At 52.2% G+C, this 16,052-nt stretch overlaps 1 protein-coding gene across 1 annotated transcript in view; it reads left to right on the forward strand.

Annotated features, from left to right (window-relative positions):
* LOC110470215 (syntaxin-binding protein 4-like) overlaps nucleotides 1-16,052 on the forward strand; it is a 42,445-nt gene that overhangs the window by 7,193 nt on the left and 19,200 nt on the right. The window contains exons 3-7 of the mRNA XM_021529699.4: nucleotides 4,928-5,023; nucleotides 5,827-5,896; nucleotides 6,893-6,967; nucleotides 15,041-15,126; nucleotides 15,840-15,960. Of these exons, the coding sequence (XP_021385374.4) occupies nucleotides 4,928-5,023; nucleotides 5,827-5,896; nucleotides 6,893-6,967; nucleotides 15,041-15,126; nucleotides 15,840-15,960 (448 nt within the window). The remainder of the gene's footprint in view (nucleotides 1-4,927; nucleotides 5,024-5,826; nucleotides 5,897-6,892; nucleotides 6,968-15,040; nucleotides 15,127-15,839; nucleotides 15,961-16,052) is intronic.

Genomic DNA, 16,052 nt, shown 5'->3' on the forward strand with positions numbered 1-16,052 from the left:
CCCCTCTGCAGACTTTGCCCCCAGAAAGCCATCCCAATGAGGGATGGAAGGTGCTTCCTGCTCCTGAGGACTGGGATGAGCTGGGTTTGGGAAGTTTGGCCCACGGGGAAGGGAATGAGCACCGAGTGAGTCAGGTGTCCTTCCACAGCGCTCTGAACTTCAAAGCATGGGTGAGAAGGGAAAAGAGAAGGTCACATCCACCAGAACGTGAGAAAATCCCAGGCTCATGACACTCAGCCCAGAGGGACCCAGCAGAGCATTTCTTCTGACCTCTCTGTATCCAGTGGTGCTCTGCCATGGACTTGATAAAAATCTGTGATCCTGCATCAGGATTTCACAGTCTCTCCCCTAATCCTTAGTGGTGAGTGCAGCCCACCCTCCCACAGAGCAGATGGGGACCTCTTGGAAAGACTCCTGAATGACCATCTGGGACAGCTCCTGAGGAGTCACCAGAGAAACAAATTCAGCTTTCCCGAGACCTGAGATTAATTAAGGATTAATTATTGGCTGTTTCCAGCTCTGGGGTAAACAAGACTTTCTGCCATGTAGGGATGGCTTTGCTGACTCTTTCCAGGTTCATGAGGTTCATGGGAGCTCAGAAAAATGACTTTACTTGGTGAACATGATATTTTAATCTCCAGAGGTGAAATCCCATCACCTCAACCAAATTCACCTTTAGCTCATTAAAGGAGGAGGCCCAGAAAAGCCTGATGGGGCCATCACTGACCTCTGGAAGAAGTGACAGATGTGGCAGCCCTTTGTGAGCCACTTCACTCTAGCAGAACCTACAAAGCAAATTGTGGTGTGCTGGAGGAAGCTACAATAATGTGGATTTCCTAATGCCATCAACTGCTGGCTTCATCCTCTCCTGTGAGGCTTGAGGCACTCAGGAGGAGTGATCATCCTCCAGAAATCATGGAATTGGCTTGGAAGGGGCCACAAAGCTCATCTCATCCCACCCCCTGCCCTGGGCAGGGACACCTTGCTCTGTCCCAGGCTGCTCCAAGCCCTGTCCAGCCTGGCCTTGGGCACTGCCAGGGATCCAGGGGCAGCCACAGCTGCTCTGGGCACCCTGTGCCAGGGCCTGCCCACCCTCCCAGGGAACAATTCCTGCCCAATATCCCATCCATCCCTGCCCTCTGGCAGCTTAATCACCTCTCTCTGATGAGTGCTGCTTACAGAATCCCTGTGTTTGCAGAGGTGTAGCTGCTCAGAGTGGGTTTATTTGGGAAAAGAAAGTGCCCTGAGTTTCTCAAGCTGAATGCAGGTGTTATCCCAGCAGTTTCCCAGGTGGGATGAGGGGTTATCCCACCAGTTTCCCAGGTAGGATGAGGCATTATTCCAGCAGTTCCTTTGGAGCAGCATCACTGCTTGGTGCCAGGTCAGCATTTGGCCCCGGGTCTGTTGCTCTGTGGCTTTAGGTGGAAACCCACAAGTGAACCTCAGCAGAAGTTCAAAGGGGTTACCTGGCAGCTCCTCAAACCTGCACCTCGAATTAAAGAATAGCCATCAAAGGGAAATGCTGATTAAGGAGCATTTCTCAGAAACACTAAGATCCCATTATCTTGACCTTCATCTGCTTAGGACAGGGCAGCGAGTGATTCACCTCCAATCTGTCCCTTCCTCCAGACAGAACAAGCTGGCGGGGGCTGCAAGATCAACAGGGGGATTAAGGGAAATGTAATTGAACATTGGCAGCTTAGGCAGAGAGCGGGTGGCCCCTCTCTGTGGCCAGCCTGGCAGGCAGCGGGGTCAGGATGTGCCCGGGATGATCCCAGTTGGACTAAACAACCAGATTAGCCAGGACACCCCCTGACCTGTGTGGATCCAGGAGCAGGTGAGATTATAGCCTGAGAACTGTGACTCTGGCATTAGTGGGAGCAGGATTAGAGGCACCAGAGAAGCCTGAGGGTCTTGGAGACATCTACAGGATCGTTAAGAACCTAAAGAAAACACAGTCTTGGTCAGTCTTACCTCTAGGTCCATCTGGAGTTTTTCTGGCAAACTCTGGTCTGCAGAAGAGAAAAAAAACAGGGACATGGGCATCAGCTCCAGGACCTTTGCCAGAAAGGAAAGATTAAATAGAGGGATCCAAAATAGGCTAGATTATCTGGCCCTAAGTATGACTTAATAAGCATTATACTGGGACTTTGATGCTGTGATAATTAAAGAGCCGTTATTTACCTACACTGGGTCCCAAATAGAAATGTGCTTGAAATAAATGTTTATAAAATACGTAAAAAATTACTGTCCCAGGAATGCTGCCACCACAGTCCTGGATGATCCAGGTTTGCTGCCATCCATCAGCTGCTGTCCCCTGGAGTGGTCTGAACCCTGGAAAGGGTGAGCCCTCCCTCCTCCTCCTCCTCCTCCTCCTCCTCCTCCTCAACCTCCACCTCCTCCTCCTCCCTGCCCCAGTGGGGACCCTCCAGTGGATTTTGGGGGGCAGGACTGGCACCTAGAGCACGTTCTTGGTGAGGTGATGGGTGTGAGTAGTGGGCAGAGCTCAGCAGCATCCAGCTGCTTTTCCAACAAGGAAGTTCAAACTCGGGGATTTTTTTCTCCTCCCATCCAAGTTTGAGTGTGTCTGGAGCAATACTGTGAGTAATCACTGATTTTAATAACAAGATCGGATTTTCTCATGACATCGTTGGGGATAAAGGAGGATTTGGAGATACTTCAGCTATATTAAGGCATTTTTACAATTGATTTGCAGACACAAAAGGGAAATGAGTCATTATTGATTTGATATCTCGGCACACACTGGGCTGCTGGGGGATGCTGTGGCTCAGCCTCTGCAAGGTGCAGATTTTTATATTATTTGTCCAGTGTTCTTCATCATTCCTAATTCCTGTGTTTTAGGGGTGAAGAAAGATGTAGGATGAGTTCCTCAGTCATTCCCTTGGCTTGGGCTGGACTTCCAGGCTCTGTTCCACCCAGGGAAGCGATGGGGCTGTGTCTCTCCAGGACCCCTCTTGCTAAGGTTTCTCAAGCCCACCCCTGGGGTGCCCCTGTTCCCTGGGGTGTCTTTGCACAGCCCAGAGAGATCCTCTGGCTCCACAGGGAGCAGAGGAATTTCCAGCTGAGCATCCCTGGCCATGAGCACGTTTTACCTTTGGCCCATGGCCAGAGCATCTCCTCCCCACTTTTTGTGCCCAGGTGCCTTGACCTCACCCACACCTTGGTGAGGCTTGTGCTGCTTATAGGTACTTTTTTGGGGGGCAATATTTCCAATTTGAGTGAATTTCTTTTATAATGCAATAGAAAATATTATAAATTATAATAATATGATTATATAATACTATACTATTATATTACTAATTAGAAAATATTAGTGCCAGTTCCTGAGGTGTTCTGCTGTGAGTTCCCTGTGCCAGCAGTAAAACAGCTCCTCACAAGTGCCTGGTTAATGCATTAAGCCCAGTGAATAAACTCCAGCAACCAGACAGAGCTGGGACTTGGAGCTCAGGAAAAGAAGCCATTGCTGCATATAGAAATAGAAATGTCTTTATGGGAAATTGTAATGATTTCATTTTAATCTAATTTAATATAAAGTTGACGTGAGACACAAAGTCTTTCCCTAGAGGCAGATGAAAGCTCTGAGGGGCCTGAGAGCAGAGCTTGGCTTATGAAAGGAAGGGAAGCAGGGATGGGAATGGTGCTGTGTCCTGAGCAGCCCCGACTCGGGATCCTCTTCCCTCCCGGTTTTAGGGCAGCTGTGCCTTGTTCCTACACAGGGGCACAGGGCTGGCCTGGCGCTGGCTCGGTGGCACTGCCCGTCCCCAGCCTGTCCCCAGCCTGCCCCTGCACCACAGCAGCAAAATGCCCGACCGGGGGGCTCTGGGCAGAGATTTCTTAATTAAAGCCAGGCTTTTTAATCCTTCTGTGCATAGCCTGGATCTTCGAAGCAGGACTTCATGAGGCCTGGGTAAATAAGTCTCTTGGACCTTTTCCTGCCAGCCGGCTTATGGGGACAGGAGGGGTGGCTGTGAGGAGCAGGAGCCCTGAGCAGGTGCTGCAGGGCACCCGGGCTGCCCTGTGCCGTGGGGCTGATTTTTTACATATTTTATAAACATTTACTTCAAGCAGATTTCTATTTGGGACCCAGTGGAGGTAAATGGGGAGTGGCTCAGACATGGTGCAGGGGTCTCCTCTGCCAAACTCTGACCCAAGTGGCCACTCCTGGGGTGTGGCTCTGCCATCAGGGGCTGAGGTGCTGCTGGGGCCTGGCAGGGGCGTGGAGATGTCCCCACCACTGCCCTGCCCCTGGGGCTGTCCAGGTGTGCACAGGGGGGAATCTCCTGCGGGAAACACTCGTCACCAGGAATGTTTTGATCTGCAGCAGGAACAGATCCTTTCCCATCAGTGATGAAGTTGGAACTGCTGGAGAGAGTCCAGAGGAGCCCAGGGAGATCCCCAAGGGCTGGAGCCCCTCTGCTCTGGAGCCAGGCTGGGAGAGCTGGGGGTGCTCACCTGGAGAGGAGAAGCTCCAGGGAGAGCTCAGAGCCCTGCCAGGGCCTAAAGGGGCTCCAGGAGAGCTGGAGAGGGACTGGGGACAAGGGATGGAGGGACAGGACACAGGGAATGGCTCCCACTGCCAGAGGACAGGGATGGATGGGATATTGGGAATTAGGAATTGTTCCCTGGCAGGGTGGGCAGCCCTGGCACAGGGTGCCCAGAGCAGCTGTGGCTGCCCCTGGATCCCTGGCAGTGCCCAAGGCCAGGCTGGATGGGGTTTGGAGCAGCCTGGGACAGTGGGAGGTGTCCCTGCCATGGCATGGGTGGCACTGGAGGGCCTTTAAGGTCTGTTCAAACCCAGATCATTCCAGGATTCCATGAATTTAGGGTTGGGGCTACATCCCTCAGGCATGGCCTTTGCCAGCTCTGATTCTCTTGCCTTTGTGCATGGGCTGTGTTCTTCCTGCAGGCATTAAGGTCATTGGTGGCATCAAGGAGCTCACTGGAGAAGAATATGGAGTTTACGTCAAGAGGATCCTTCCAGGGGGTGTTGCTTACGCAGATGGTGAGTGGAACACGGGGCAGAGTGCCATGAGGTCTGAGAACAGCCCAGACTGAGGGTATTTATTTCACACATTTGTTTCATCCCTTATTAGATGTTTTGGGTGCTCGCTTGGAGATTTTCCAGTGATTGGGGTATTTTTTTAGTGTGGCAGCTGTTCTAACGTCTGACAGCAGCCTTGGACTGGCTCCTCAGCATCTGTACTGTTGCTCTGTGTGTGTAGAGCACGACCCACCTCTGCCACACAAGAACTTCCCTGTCCTTTCCCACCTCCCTGTGGCCCCGCAATGACCAGAGATCCTTTTGCAAACTCAGCTCTGCTCTGGGTCACTGATTTCATTGTGAATATGTTCACCTAAGTAGGTATTACGGGCTTGCAGAGCTCATATTTTACAGCTTCAGCTAAAAAGATCTCTTTTTTTTTCCCCAGCTGTTACATCATTTTTCCATCCAATAAAGGAAAATAAATCCAGAACAGGTGGAAGTGCCTCTCATGGTTTTCTACCTGACCTCGAACTGAACTACTTGACCTCAAAGCAATTTAAGCAAAAGCTTTATTGCAGTTTTCAGTATTTACTTTTGCAACTTCCTAGAGCAGAGGAAGTGCTGGGACATTGGCACGGGTTGTTCCGTGAGGTTGCAGAAACTTCATTTATGGACATCTGGAAAAACAGGTCGGGCGAGCATCTCTGGAACAACAAATGCATTTCTCATGCTGTCTCTGGGCACAGGGGGGAACTGCCCAGCCTCTCCCAGTCCCTTCAAGCTGTATTTTCCAGTTTCTATCCATGAGTTTTCTTTTCTAGGGCGCCTGCAGCCAGGAGACCAGATCCTGGAGGTCAATGGAGAGTCCCTGATTGGGGTTACAAGCGAGAGGTACCCTATCCACATGGAAATTTCCCATTCCTGTTGCTTTTGTGGGACTCTGTGAAGCAGCTTAGGCTGTGAGTTGTGTGGAGGGCACCAGGGCATCACTCTGGGTGCCGTTCCCAAGAGCCAACTTGGAAATTATCAGACAGAAAGATTCAATCTAAAAATAGACCAGAGGGTCCAAATTGGATCTGAGACATTCCCCCAAAATGCTGAGTTTTTAAACATCTCCTGGCACCTCCACTGCATCTGTTGCAGCTTCCCAACACATCCTGCAGTTCCCAGCACTGGAGATTAGCTGGTGCCTGAGCCTGACAGTGCTGCTCCAGTTCCTTCTGGAGCCACGATCCAGCCCCTCAGCTCCCCACCAAGAGAATCATTCACAGCTCCACAGGAGCACCAACACCTTGGGGGTTCTCCTTTCCCATTAAACCCTGTGCTATCCTAGTGCCTCCCTGCATTCCTGCACCAGGTGCCGAGCCTGGATGGGAAGCAGCACGAGGAGCTGGTCCTGATGCCCAAGCCCCAGGGCAGCTGGGTTTGGTGATGTCCATGAGAACATCTCTGTGGCTGTGGGAGGCTGTGCCTGGCTCCCAGCAACTGCTCTGGCTGCCAAGGGCACTTGTATTTTGACCCAGAAAAAGGCTGTCCCTGGGATGGAAACTTCCCCAGGTCGGGAATTACAGAATCATGGAATGGTGTGGGTTGGAAGGGATGTTAAAGACCACCTGCCACAGGCTGTGCAGGGGGATTTGCTCACCACCACAGGTGTCTTCTAGGTTTTGCTATCAGGGACTTCTCAGTTACTGCAGAAGTGGGAAAATCAGGATCTGGCTGGGCTGCCCTCAGCCTCGCTGCCAGGGCAGGGAAGGGCATCCAGCCAAGGCCTCGGCTGCTGGCAGGGTTTGCCCAGGTCAGGGGTCTCTGCCCAGCTGTGAGATGAGCAGGGCGAGACCAGTGGAGCTCCAGTGGGATTGACATGTCTTGGTCTCTGTGTTCCAGGGCCGTGGACATCCTGAGGACGGCGTCGGCCACCAGCCACATGCGCCTCCTGATAGCCCGCGATGACGACGCCAAGTAAGGGGCACGTGGCAGCCTGGGAAGGGAGATTGTGGCACTCCTTGGCACCACAGCTGTAGAGCCTTGGGGCAAATCAGGCCCAAAGCCCACGGGGAAGGCAGAGGTGGCCGGGGGTCTTTGCTAACTGTGCACGGGTGGGAATTCAGTGCAGCTGGAATGGAAGGAAGCAAAGCTTCCCTTGGTGGCTCCCAGCTCCAGCCCTGCCTGGGTGGGGTCTGTGGGACATCCCAGCACTGAGCAGATTTCCACAGGTGTTTCCCCAGAGAGGACCAGGGCTGCTCCAGTCTTGGCTGTAGGTTGGCACAGCTCCCTCAGCTCTGCTGTGTGGTGTTTCAGCACATCCTGCACAGAGATCTGGATGAAGATGTGCAGGGATACCAGGATCTTCCCTCTCCTTTCTGGTTGGATACATTGAGTTCAGGTCTTCCTTCCCCAGAGGTTTCCTCCTTCTCAGGGAGGATGAGAAGTTTCTCCCTGAGACCTGTCCCCTTGTTGCTCCCTGGGAAACCTTGCTCTCTCTGGAGAGACTCAGAGGTTTGGAAGGAGAAGGAAAGAGTTCAGTCCTGTCTTGACTGGATTTAAGCTGTGTGGGACAATGATGGTGCCATGGGAGCGGGCAGAACTGTGGGAACCAAGGTATGGATTAGTGGGGTCTTTGCTGATATCCCACGGGAGATCTGGCACAATGTGTTGGCACATCCTCTCCCTTGACAGAAACAGGGCTTGGGGAAGCTGAGGTGCTGCAGGAAGCAGAGGAATGAGGGTGGGATTTGGCAGAGTGTGGCTGTGGGCAGGCAGGCTGTGCTCTGCCCGTGGCTGGCCGCAGCTCAGAGTCCCCGCTGAACGCACCCAGGTCCCGTTAGCGTGGAGATGATGGGTGATTAATGATGGCTGCATTCCTTATCCATCAGCTGCTGTGCAGCCTTCCTGCCTTGGCAGAGCAGTGAGAGTGCTCTAATGACAGGCGTGAGACTAATTCTGACACAGCAATACGCTGCTGGAAGAATTATTCGCTATTAATGACGGGCTGCTTCTAGCCACCCTCTTCCAGGGGAAATGGCATCTCCTATTATTACATTAAGTGCAAGTCCTTCAGCAGCTCTGAGGAAATGCTGGGTGAAGCAAGTAGGTCACCAGGGATCCTCTGGTCCAAGTAGGGATGCTCAGGATGCAGCTCTGGATCTGCCCCTTGGTGGGGCAGAGTGCCAGTGGGCAGGAGAGATGGGATCCCACAGCTCAGCTGGGATCTCTGTGTCCAGCAGCAGCAAGACTTGCTCTGAAACACTTGATTCCTCAGCCAGAGCCCCCAGGTTTTCTGCCTCCACCATGATCTGTTTCAAGCTGTTTGTGTAGCTCCTGATATCCCAAATTGCAGCAGATGTTTCCTGCAGCAGGCGTGGCTGCAGCTCCCCCCTGCTCCCGCAGCCCGGGTTGCCCTGCAGGGCGCTGGGGCAGGCCGGCAGGGCAATGAAACTTTAAGCAATTTATTTGGCCTCCGTTCCCTGTTGGTTATCTCTTAAATCTGCAAAAGGTTAGCCAGAGAGAGAGGGGGGAAGTAATCAGTTTATTTATTCTTTTTTCCAAAAGATTTGCAGAGATTTCACTTACATAATCATCTCGCAAACTGTTTGATACACGAATACATATCTCCAGGATTAAGGGCTGTGGGAACATGGGGAAGGATTTTTCTGCTCTCCACTTTTTTTCCCACTTAGTGTTGTCTTTTATTGATGCCCTGCTATCTTTTAAGTCTATCCTTGAGCATGGGTGAGCAGCCAGCCGGGTGGAAAGGGGCCATCAGCTCTGGGGGTGATGCCTGTGGAGTGCCATGCCGTGAGCTGTGGGCAGCTTTCCCCCTTCCCACCGCCCAGCAAAGCAGCTCACAAGACCCACAAGCTGAGGAGGACACAGGACAGAGAAAATTCGGTTTATTTTCAGATCCTTCCTCACTCAAAGCACTCTGGAGGAGGGAACGTCATGGCTCTGGGTTGGATCCAACACCGCTGCCAATTTTCCCAATGACTCAGCTGAGTAGCATTTTGTTGTGGTTGCCCTTGGGTGAATTTGAGTCATAAACGCTATTATTTGTCTCTGGAGTTAATTATAAGCCCAAATTACCTGTGCTTTTCATGGAACTCAGTCTCTGGCATGTATCAGATGCATGTTTTGGGCCTGTCGCATCAGCTGGGCTGCAGAGAGCAGCAGTAATGCCAGGGCTTAAAGCAGAGGATTCAGATTTGGAGCTGGACTCACCAGGTTTAGGTCATGCTTAAATCTGATTTTCATCTGTGCTCACCTTCAGCTAATGAGGATAATTTATTGCATAGTCATAATTATTGTTTATTCATTCTCAGCCTGAAAGTTACAATAGTTCCTTGTTTCTCTGCGTTGCACAGATATCGGCCTGGTCTGTCAGGTTTATCACTGGGAGGAGCCAGTTTGTGCTGCACCTCTGAGTCCTGGCAGGATGAAATACTAAATTCATTGTCTGCGCACGAGGTGCATCCCCAGCATCCCAGGAGCAGGGGCTGTTGGATTAGCAGGGCTCACACAAGCAGCAGGAAGGAAAGGCTGCTTCTCTGCAAGTGCTCTGGCACTATGGAACAGCATCAGACTCACACAGGATCGCTGGGGTTGGAAAAGATCTTCGAGTCCAACTTCTGACTGGTCTCCCAGCCCAGAGCACCGAGTGCCATATCCAGTTGTTCCTTGGACACCTCCAGGGGTGGGGACTCCACCACTGCTCTGGGCAGCCTGACCACCTTTTCCATGGAGAAATTCCTCCTGATGTCCAACCTGACACCCCCCCAGCACTACTTGAGGCCATTTCCCCTTGTGCTGTCCCTGTTCCCTGGAGCAGAGCCCGACCCCCTTGGCTGTCCCCTCCTGTCAGGAGCTGTGCAGAGCCACAGGGTCCCCCTGAGCCTCCTTTTCTCCAGGCTGAGCCCCCCCAGCTCCCTCAGCTGCTCCTGGTGCTCCAGCCCCTTCCCAGCTCTGTTCCCTTCCCTGGATCTGCTCCAGCCCCTTGTGAGGGGTCCAGAAGTGACCCCAGGCCCTGAGGTCCAGGCCCAGGAAAAGGGGCAGAATCAGTTCCAGGTCATTCTGTCTGCACTGATTTTCCCAGCAGAGGGGCTGTGGCTGGAGCTGGTGCCTGGCCTGGTGTAGATGCAGGATATTCCCTCCTGCCCTGCGTGTGACAGTGACAGCTCAGCCCATGCCACTGTTGTTTTGAGCACTGGCTGCTCAGCTGGCAGGGAGGGCTGACTCCAGCAAGCCTGGGTGTGCCAGGGACAAAGGCTGTGCTTTGGGAAAAGCTGCCAGCCTTTCCCAGAGCAGTGAGGTGCACTTGTGCCTGGCACTGCTTCCATCCCACCCACAGAGAGGGAAGGCATCAAACAGCTTGGATTGGAGGGGACCTCAAATCTCATCCCATTCCACCCCTGCCATGGCCAGGGACACCTCCCACTGTCCCAGGCTGCTCCAAGCCCTGTCCAGCCTGGCCTTGGGCACTGCCAGGGATCCAGGGGCAGCCACAGCTGCTCTGGGCACCCTGTGCCAGGGCTGCCCACCCTCCCAGGGAACAATTTCTGCCCAATATCCCATCCATCCCTGCCCTCTGGCAGTGGGAGCCATTCCCTGTGTCCTGTCCCTCCATCCCTTGTCCCCAGTCCCTCTCCAGCTCTCCTGGAGCCCCTTTAGGCCCTGGCAGGGGCTCTGAGCTCTCCCTGGAGCTTCTCCTCTCCAGGTGAGCACCCCCAGCTCTCCCAGCCTGGCCCAGAGCAGAGGGGCTCCAGCCCTTGGGGATCTCCCTGGGCTCCCCTGGACTCTCTCCAGCAGCTCCAGGTCCTGCTGCTGTTGGCCCCAGGGCTGGAGCAGCTCTGCAGGTGGGGTCTCACCTGAGGGGGCAGAGGGGCAGAATCCCCCTCCTGCTGCCCATAGCAGGGCTCAGCCCAGCCCAGGGGGGTTTCTGGGTGCTCACAGCCAGGGCAGGTCCAGCTGTCACCCACCAACAGCCCAAATCCTTCTCCCAGGGGAGATTATGATTCCTTCTCTGCCCAGCCTGGACTGGGGCTTGGAATTACCCTGACCCAGGCACTTGGCTTTGTTGTACTTTATGAATTTTGCACGGTTTCCCCTCTCCAGCCTGTCCAGATCCCTCTGGATACCCCATCCCTCCCCTCCAGGGTGTGACCTCCCCACACAGCTGGGTGTCAGCCCCGGGCTGGCTGTGGGTGCCCTGATTCCACTGGAGCTGTGTGAGAAAATCTGCCTTTGTGACACTTTTGGAGTGCTCTGGGTTCATGGCTCCCACTCACCTGCAGGTTTGTTTTTTTTTGGAGACAAACCAGTAATTTCTGATGTCACAGGCTCCACTTTCTCTCCCAGCTGTGGTGCAGAGCTGAGGTTTCCAGACGCTGTGCAACCTTTGATGTAGGATTCATCCTTTGTTCTTCCAGGAACAAAAGGGCAGGACAAAGAGGCATTATGAGATAAAAAAAATTTCTGCAGAGAGATTGACCCTCTGCTGCTTAATCTGTAGCAAAGTCATCCTGGAGCTGACTGCTACTGGCAGACCCCCCATCCCACCCTGGGGCTGGCTGAAGGCTGCTCAGGGCCAAGCTCTATTGCAAGCATCCTCCAGACCTCAAATGTTTGCATCCTAATGAAAAAACAAAACTGGAGAAGGGCTTGTTAAAATGAACTTTCCACCTCATACAACGCCACGGTTGTTGTTTTTTAATCAAGCCGGGCATTTTAGTCCTGCAGGCACGTGACAATTGCCAATGTTTTAGTAAGGGGTCAAATTTTAAATATTAAAGACATCTTCTGAAGCCTCTTGGTGTCTGAAAGCACAAAGCAAGGCCTGCTGGCATTCCTTCAGTGCCCTCATTCATTAATCGGCAATGTTTGGGCATTGTCTGCCCGCATCCAACTCCTCCAAACACAGCGCTGAGCACAAAATTAATTCCCAGGAGACTGGCACCAGAAAGTGCTTTACTTTCTGCTGGGATGTGTGCCTCAAGTTAGTCATGTGTTTGTGTCCCTGGTGGAACTGGGGCTGGCAGGACTGACCAACAAAGCAGGAGCTGGGACGGTGGCATTTGGTCACATTGTCCCTGGGCTGGACCCAGTCTCACAGCTCATTCAGGCTCCTGAGAAAATAATGATAAACCTCCTTTGTGGATGAATTTCAGGACACAAAATAAACAACAACAAGGAGCGCTGAGTCCATGCATGTCCTCATTTATGACAAAGTTTGGCAGCGCAGGTTGGTGACAGGGTTTGCAGGGTCACAGAGCTGCTGCACCAGTTGCATTTGCATTAACTAAGAGTATTTCAGCCATTGTGTGGTGTTTATAACCTCCTCTGTGCTCTGCTGGATTATTATCTGAGGAAAATGGAACAATAGATGACCACAGAAATACTCAGCCCAAAACAAAACCAAAGTGCTGGTGATTTGGTAACCACTGGGAATAATATGTGAGATTCCAGCATGTTGGACCTGCCCCTGCAGGGGTCAGGGAGGGGTAAGGCCATGGCTGTGTGAGCTGCCAGTGAAACTGGTGTGAATCAGCTGCAGAAACACAGAGGCTTTACTGGGAAACTGGAATCATTCCGCTGAGATCCACCCAAGGCTCGGCTCAGGGATCCACGGATCAGCAAACCAGGGTCTGATTTGTCCTTCTGCTTTCCCGGTGCTTGTGGAATCATTTAGGGTGGAAAAACCCTCTGAGACCCTCGAGTCCAACTCTTAACCTACCACTGCCCAGGCCACCAGTAAACCATGTCCTCAAGGGTCACATCCACATGTTTTTTGAACCACATCCCTGGGCAGCCTGTCCCAGTGTCTGGCATCCTTTCAGTGGAGAAATTTTCCTAATATTTTATGTATTTACCTTACATTATGAAACTGCCTTCCCCTCATCAGGTCACACAGGGCTGGCCCCACACAGCTGTCCCTTGGTGGGCCACCAAATGCCTGCCACTGTCTGAGGGGTAGATCCATTAAAGAATTCCAGTGCTTGGAGAATGGCCTTGATCATCTTCATGTCCCCTCTACTGCTTTATCACCACCATGACTGGGAAGTCACAGCATCTTCTGGGGGTCCTGGTGGCATCTTGGCTGTTCCTGAGAAGTTTGTGCCCAAGAGGTGAAAGCCAAAAGAGCTCTGTGAGATGTGGGGTTTCTGAACAAAGTCACAGTCTCGTTTAAGGCCATGGGTTTGGTTGATAAAGACAGTAGTATGGATGCAAATATTGGGATTCACCAAGGGATGTCACTGAGCATTGTGTGACACTTGGGTTTTAAATTAGCATTAAATTGAATGAATAAGGCATACATTTGATGGCAATATTAGATAAGGCATGAACTGGTCTTTGAAGTTCGTTAATGAGCTGGTTGTGACTGGGAAGATGTAAATTACTGAGAGCATTTCCAGCAGGAACCTGAGGAGCTCATGATTCATTCATCATTTAATATTGTTGACTCTAATCTAGCCAATAACACCCAACATCTGTCCTGGTGAGGAACGCAGATGACGCAGCGTCTGCGAGTGTGTCACAGCAGTCTCCTCGCTCAGGGAACTTTGCTGTGGCTGGGTTCCTACAGGTTCACCTCTTGAGCTTGTGTCTGCCAAGCCTGAGAAGGAGCCACTCATAACCAGGCTTTTCCTGGGGCTATGGCATCAGGAAGGCACCTTCCCATGGGGATTCCCTCCTGCCTTCAAAGACAACATCTAATGGTGTTACTGTGGCCACTGAGAAAACATTTTCAGGGTCTGTCCCACTGCCTGGATGCTTATTAACTGGCATGTGTAAGAAATGAGTCATCCTTGAGGATCTCTCTGCCAAAAGGTCGGATCGGTCCGGTGGGGATGGGTTATGAAGGGAGAGAAACATCCCCCATTGCAGAGGGACAGCAGGAGAGCAGCGTGGCAGGGCTGGATCAGAAGGCTGCTCAACGTGGGCACGATGAAGATGTCACTCCTTTCCATGCCTCCTCATCTGAAAGGATGCGAGGGGCTCACAGCAACTCAAAGAAAAGTTACAGAAATGAGGCAGGAGCTGGTAAATGTGGACAATGGTAGCTCTTAATGGAGTTTAAAAAAACGCAAAAAAAGATCATGAAGAAAATCACCTGTGGTGTACAGGGAGTTCCAGCTCGACACATGGTGGTCAAACTCAACCTGGAACAAAACATCTGGTGCCTGAGCATGGAGATCAGTTTCCAGGGGATTTTGGGGATAAGATTGCATGCAGATCTTGGTTGAGGTGTCATGCTCCAAGGGTTTAGCTTGTGATGTTTGTGGAGAAAATCATCATGGATGGATTGAGAGAATGGGTTGATGCTTTTGCAGGTGCCCCATAAACCATCTCCTTTACTCCAGCAAGAGCTATGAGATCTGCTTTCTATCCAGGAAAAGAGGAGAAAAAACAGAGAATAACCTGTATTTAACTGTCCTAGAAGGAGTCACAAACAGGCCAAGAATTTTTGGGTTATGTTTGCACAGTTACCACTCCTTCTGGCAGGGTTTAATTTGTGTGGTGCGTTTGCAAAACTTTTGAGCCTTATTGTTGGGGGTGAAAACATTCCCAGGAGGGTCCATGAGCAGGGGTGGAGGGCAGGATGAACACTGGAGTCCTTCCAGGATGTAAGGCAGGGCTCCAGTGTTCATCCTGCCCTCTCCCAGGATGACAGTTCTCAGCACAGAGCTGTCCATAGAATCATAGGGTCATAAAGATGGAAAAGACCTTTAAGGACATGACACTTCCCAGCTCCTCATGCCCTGAACACACTCTGGGCACGGTAGGAGCACTCTAGAGCTGCAGCCCATCACAGGAAAGCTGCACTGCCATGACATTGATTATAGACCTGAAGCCTTGCACAAGCTCTTGAAAGCAGAGGGTGTTTCCCTTGTGCATGAGGAAGCTTTGTCTGCTCCCCACAGCTGGAGAGCACCGGCCCTGCAGCCTTGGTACCCAGTCACTGCCATCGGGGGCTCTCTTGCCATATAATCATGGAGAGGGAGTATTGAGCAGCAGCTGACTGCACCATGGTTTTGTTTACAGGAGAGAATTCTCGGAGCTGCTGGAGAAGTTCGGCTCCCAGAGCAACACGGGCTCAGCGCGGAGCTCGCCGGTCCTGCACGGTGGCAGTGAGTAGCTTAGCAGGGAACTGAAAGCCCCTCTCTCTGCAGAGGGAGTTGCCTTTATCCCAGTGTCATTCTGAAGGAGCTGTGGTTGGATTTGAGTAGGTGTTGGGGTGGAGGTTTGAAGAAAGCTTTTCCTTATTGCAGATCCCTGGTGCATGCCAAGAGCGTGGCCAGTGCTGCCACAGGGTGATCGAGGGAGACTTGAATTGGGGTCATAACCACTCCCCTGATCCCCAGATTCTGCCTAACTGATGTTCTGGGCAAGTGACTCCATCAGTAAATGCAGCTGTACAGTTTTGCTCTGGATTTCAAGGTGTTTCATCAATAATTCATTTAAACATAATCATTTTTCATTTGCAAATCGGAAATGTTTAATGAGATGCAACGAGGTTAACCTTAGCAAGATGCCAGCATGAAAAGCCTTGTGTGCCTGGGGAAGAAAGCTTTCCCTACGGCTTGGCATCCCACCAGACAGCTGCTGGCCCTTCCCCTGTGGCAGAGGTGTGTAGGGTTGGCAGAGGGGTGACAGTCCCACGCTGGAATTGTAACCAAGCAGGCTGAATGTTTCATCTCCTTCAGCCGTGTCTTGATGCCTTTAACTACCATGTGGCTTTCCCCAAAAATCCAGGAGTGCAGCATCAGCTCTCAGCAGCAGAGCAGGGGGGATGCTGCTGGAGTGTTTGCGTGCCCTGGACTCACTCTGCCTTTGCTTTCAGGTCGATACCTGGAGAGCACCTCCTCGGGCTCGTCCTCGCGCTCCCAGAGCCCGCTGCTGCTGAGCCCTGCCAACTCCCACGGCCCCTTCCTCGGGAGCCTGGCGCACACTCCTCACGCACAGTACGTACAGATGCCACCAGCCTGGCCTGGCGGCTCACCAGGAGACCACCAAATGTCAGGGGGCTGCACCCAGGAAAGGACTCCAGTGCTTG

This window comes from Lonchura striata, chromosome 14 (genome assembly GCF_050655825.1).
Source record: "Lonchura striata isolate lonStrDom1 chromosome 14, ASM5065582v1, whole genome shotgun sequence".
Taxonomy (NCBI): Eukaryota; Metazoa; Chordata; class Aves; order Passeriformes; family Estrildidae; genus Lonchura; species Lonchura striata.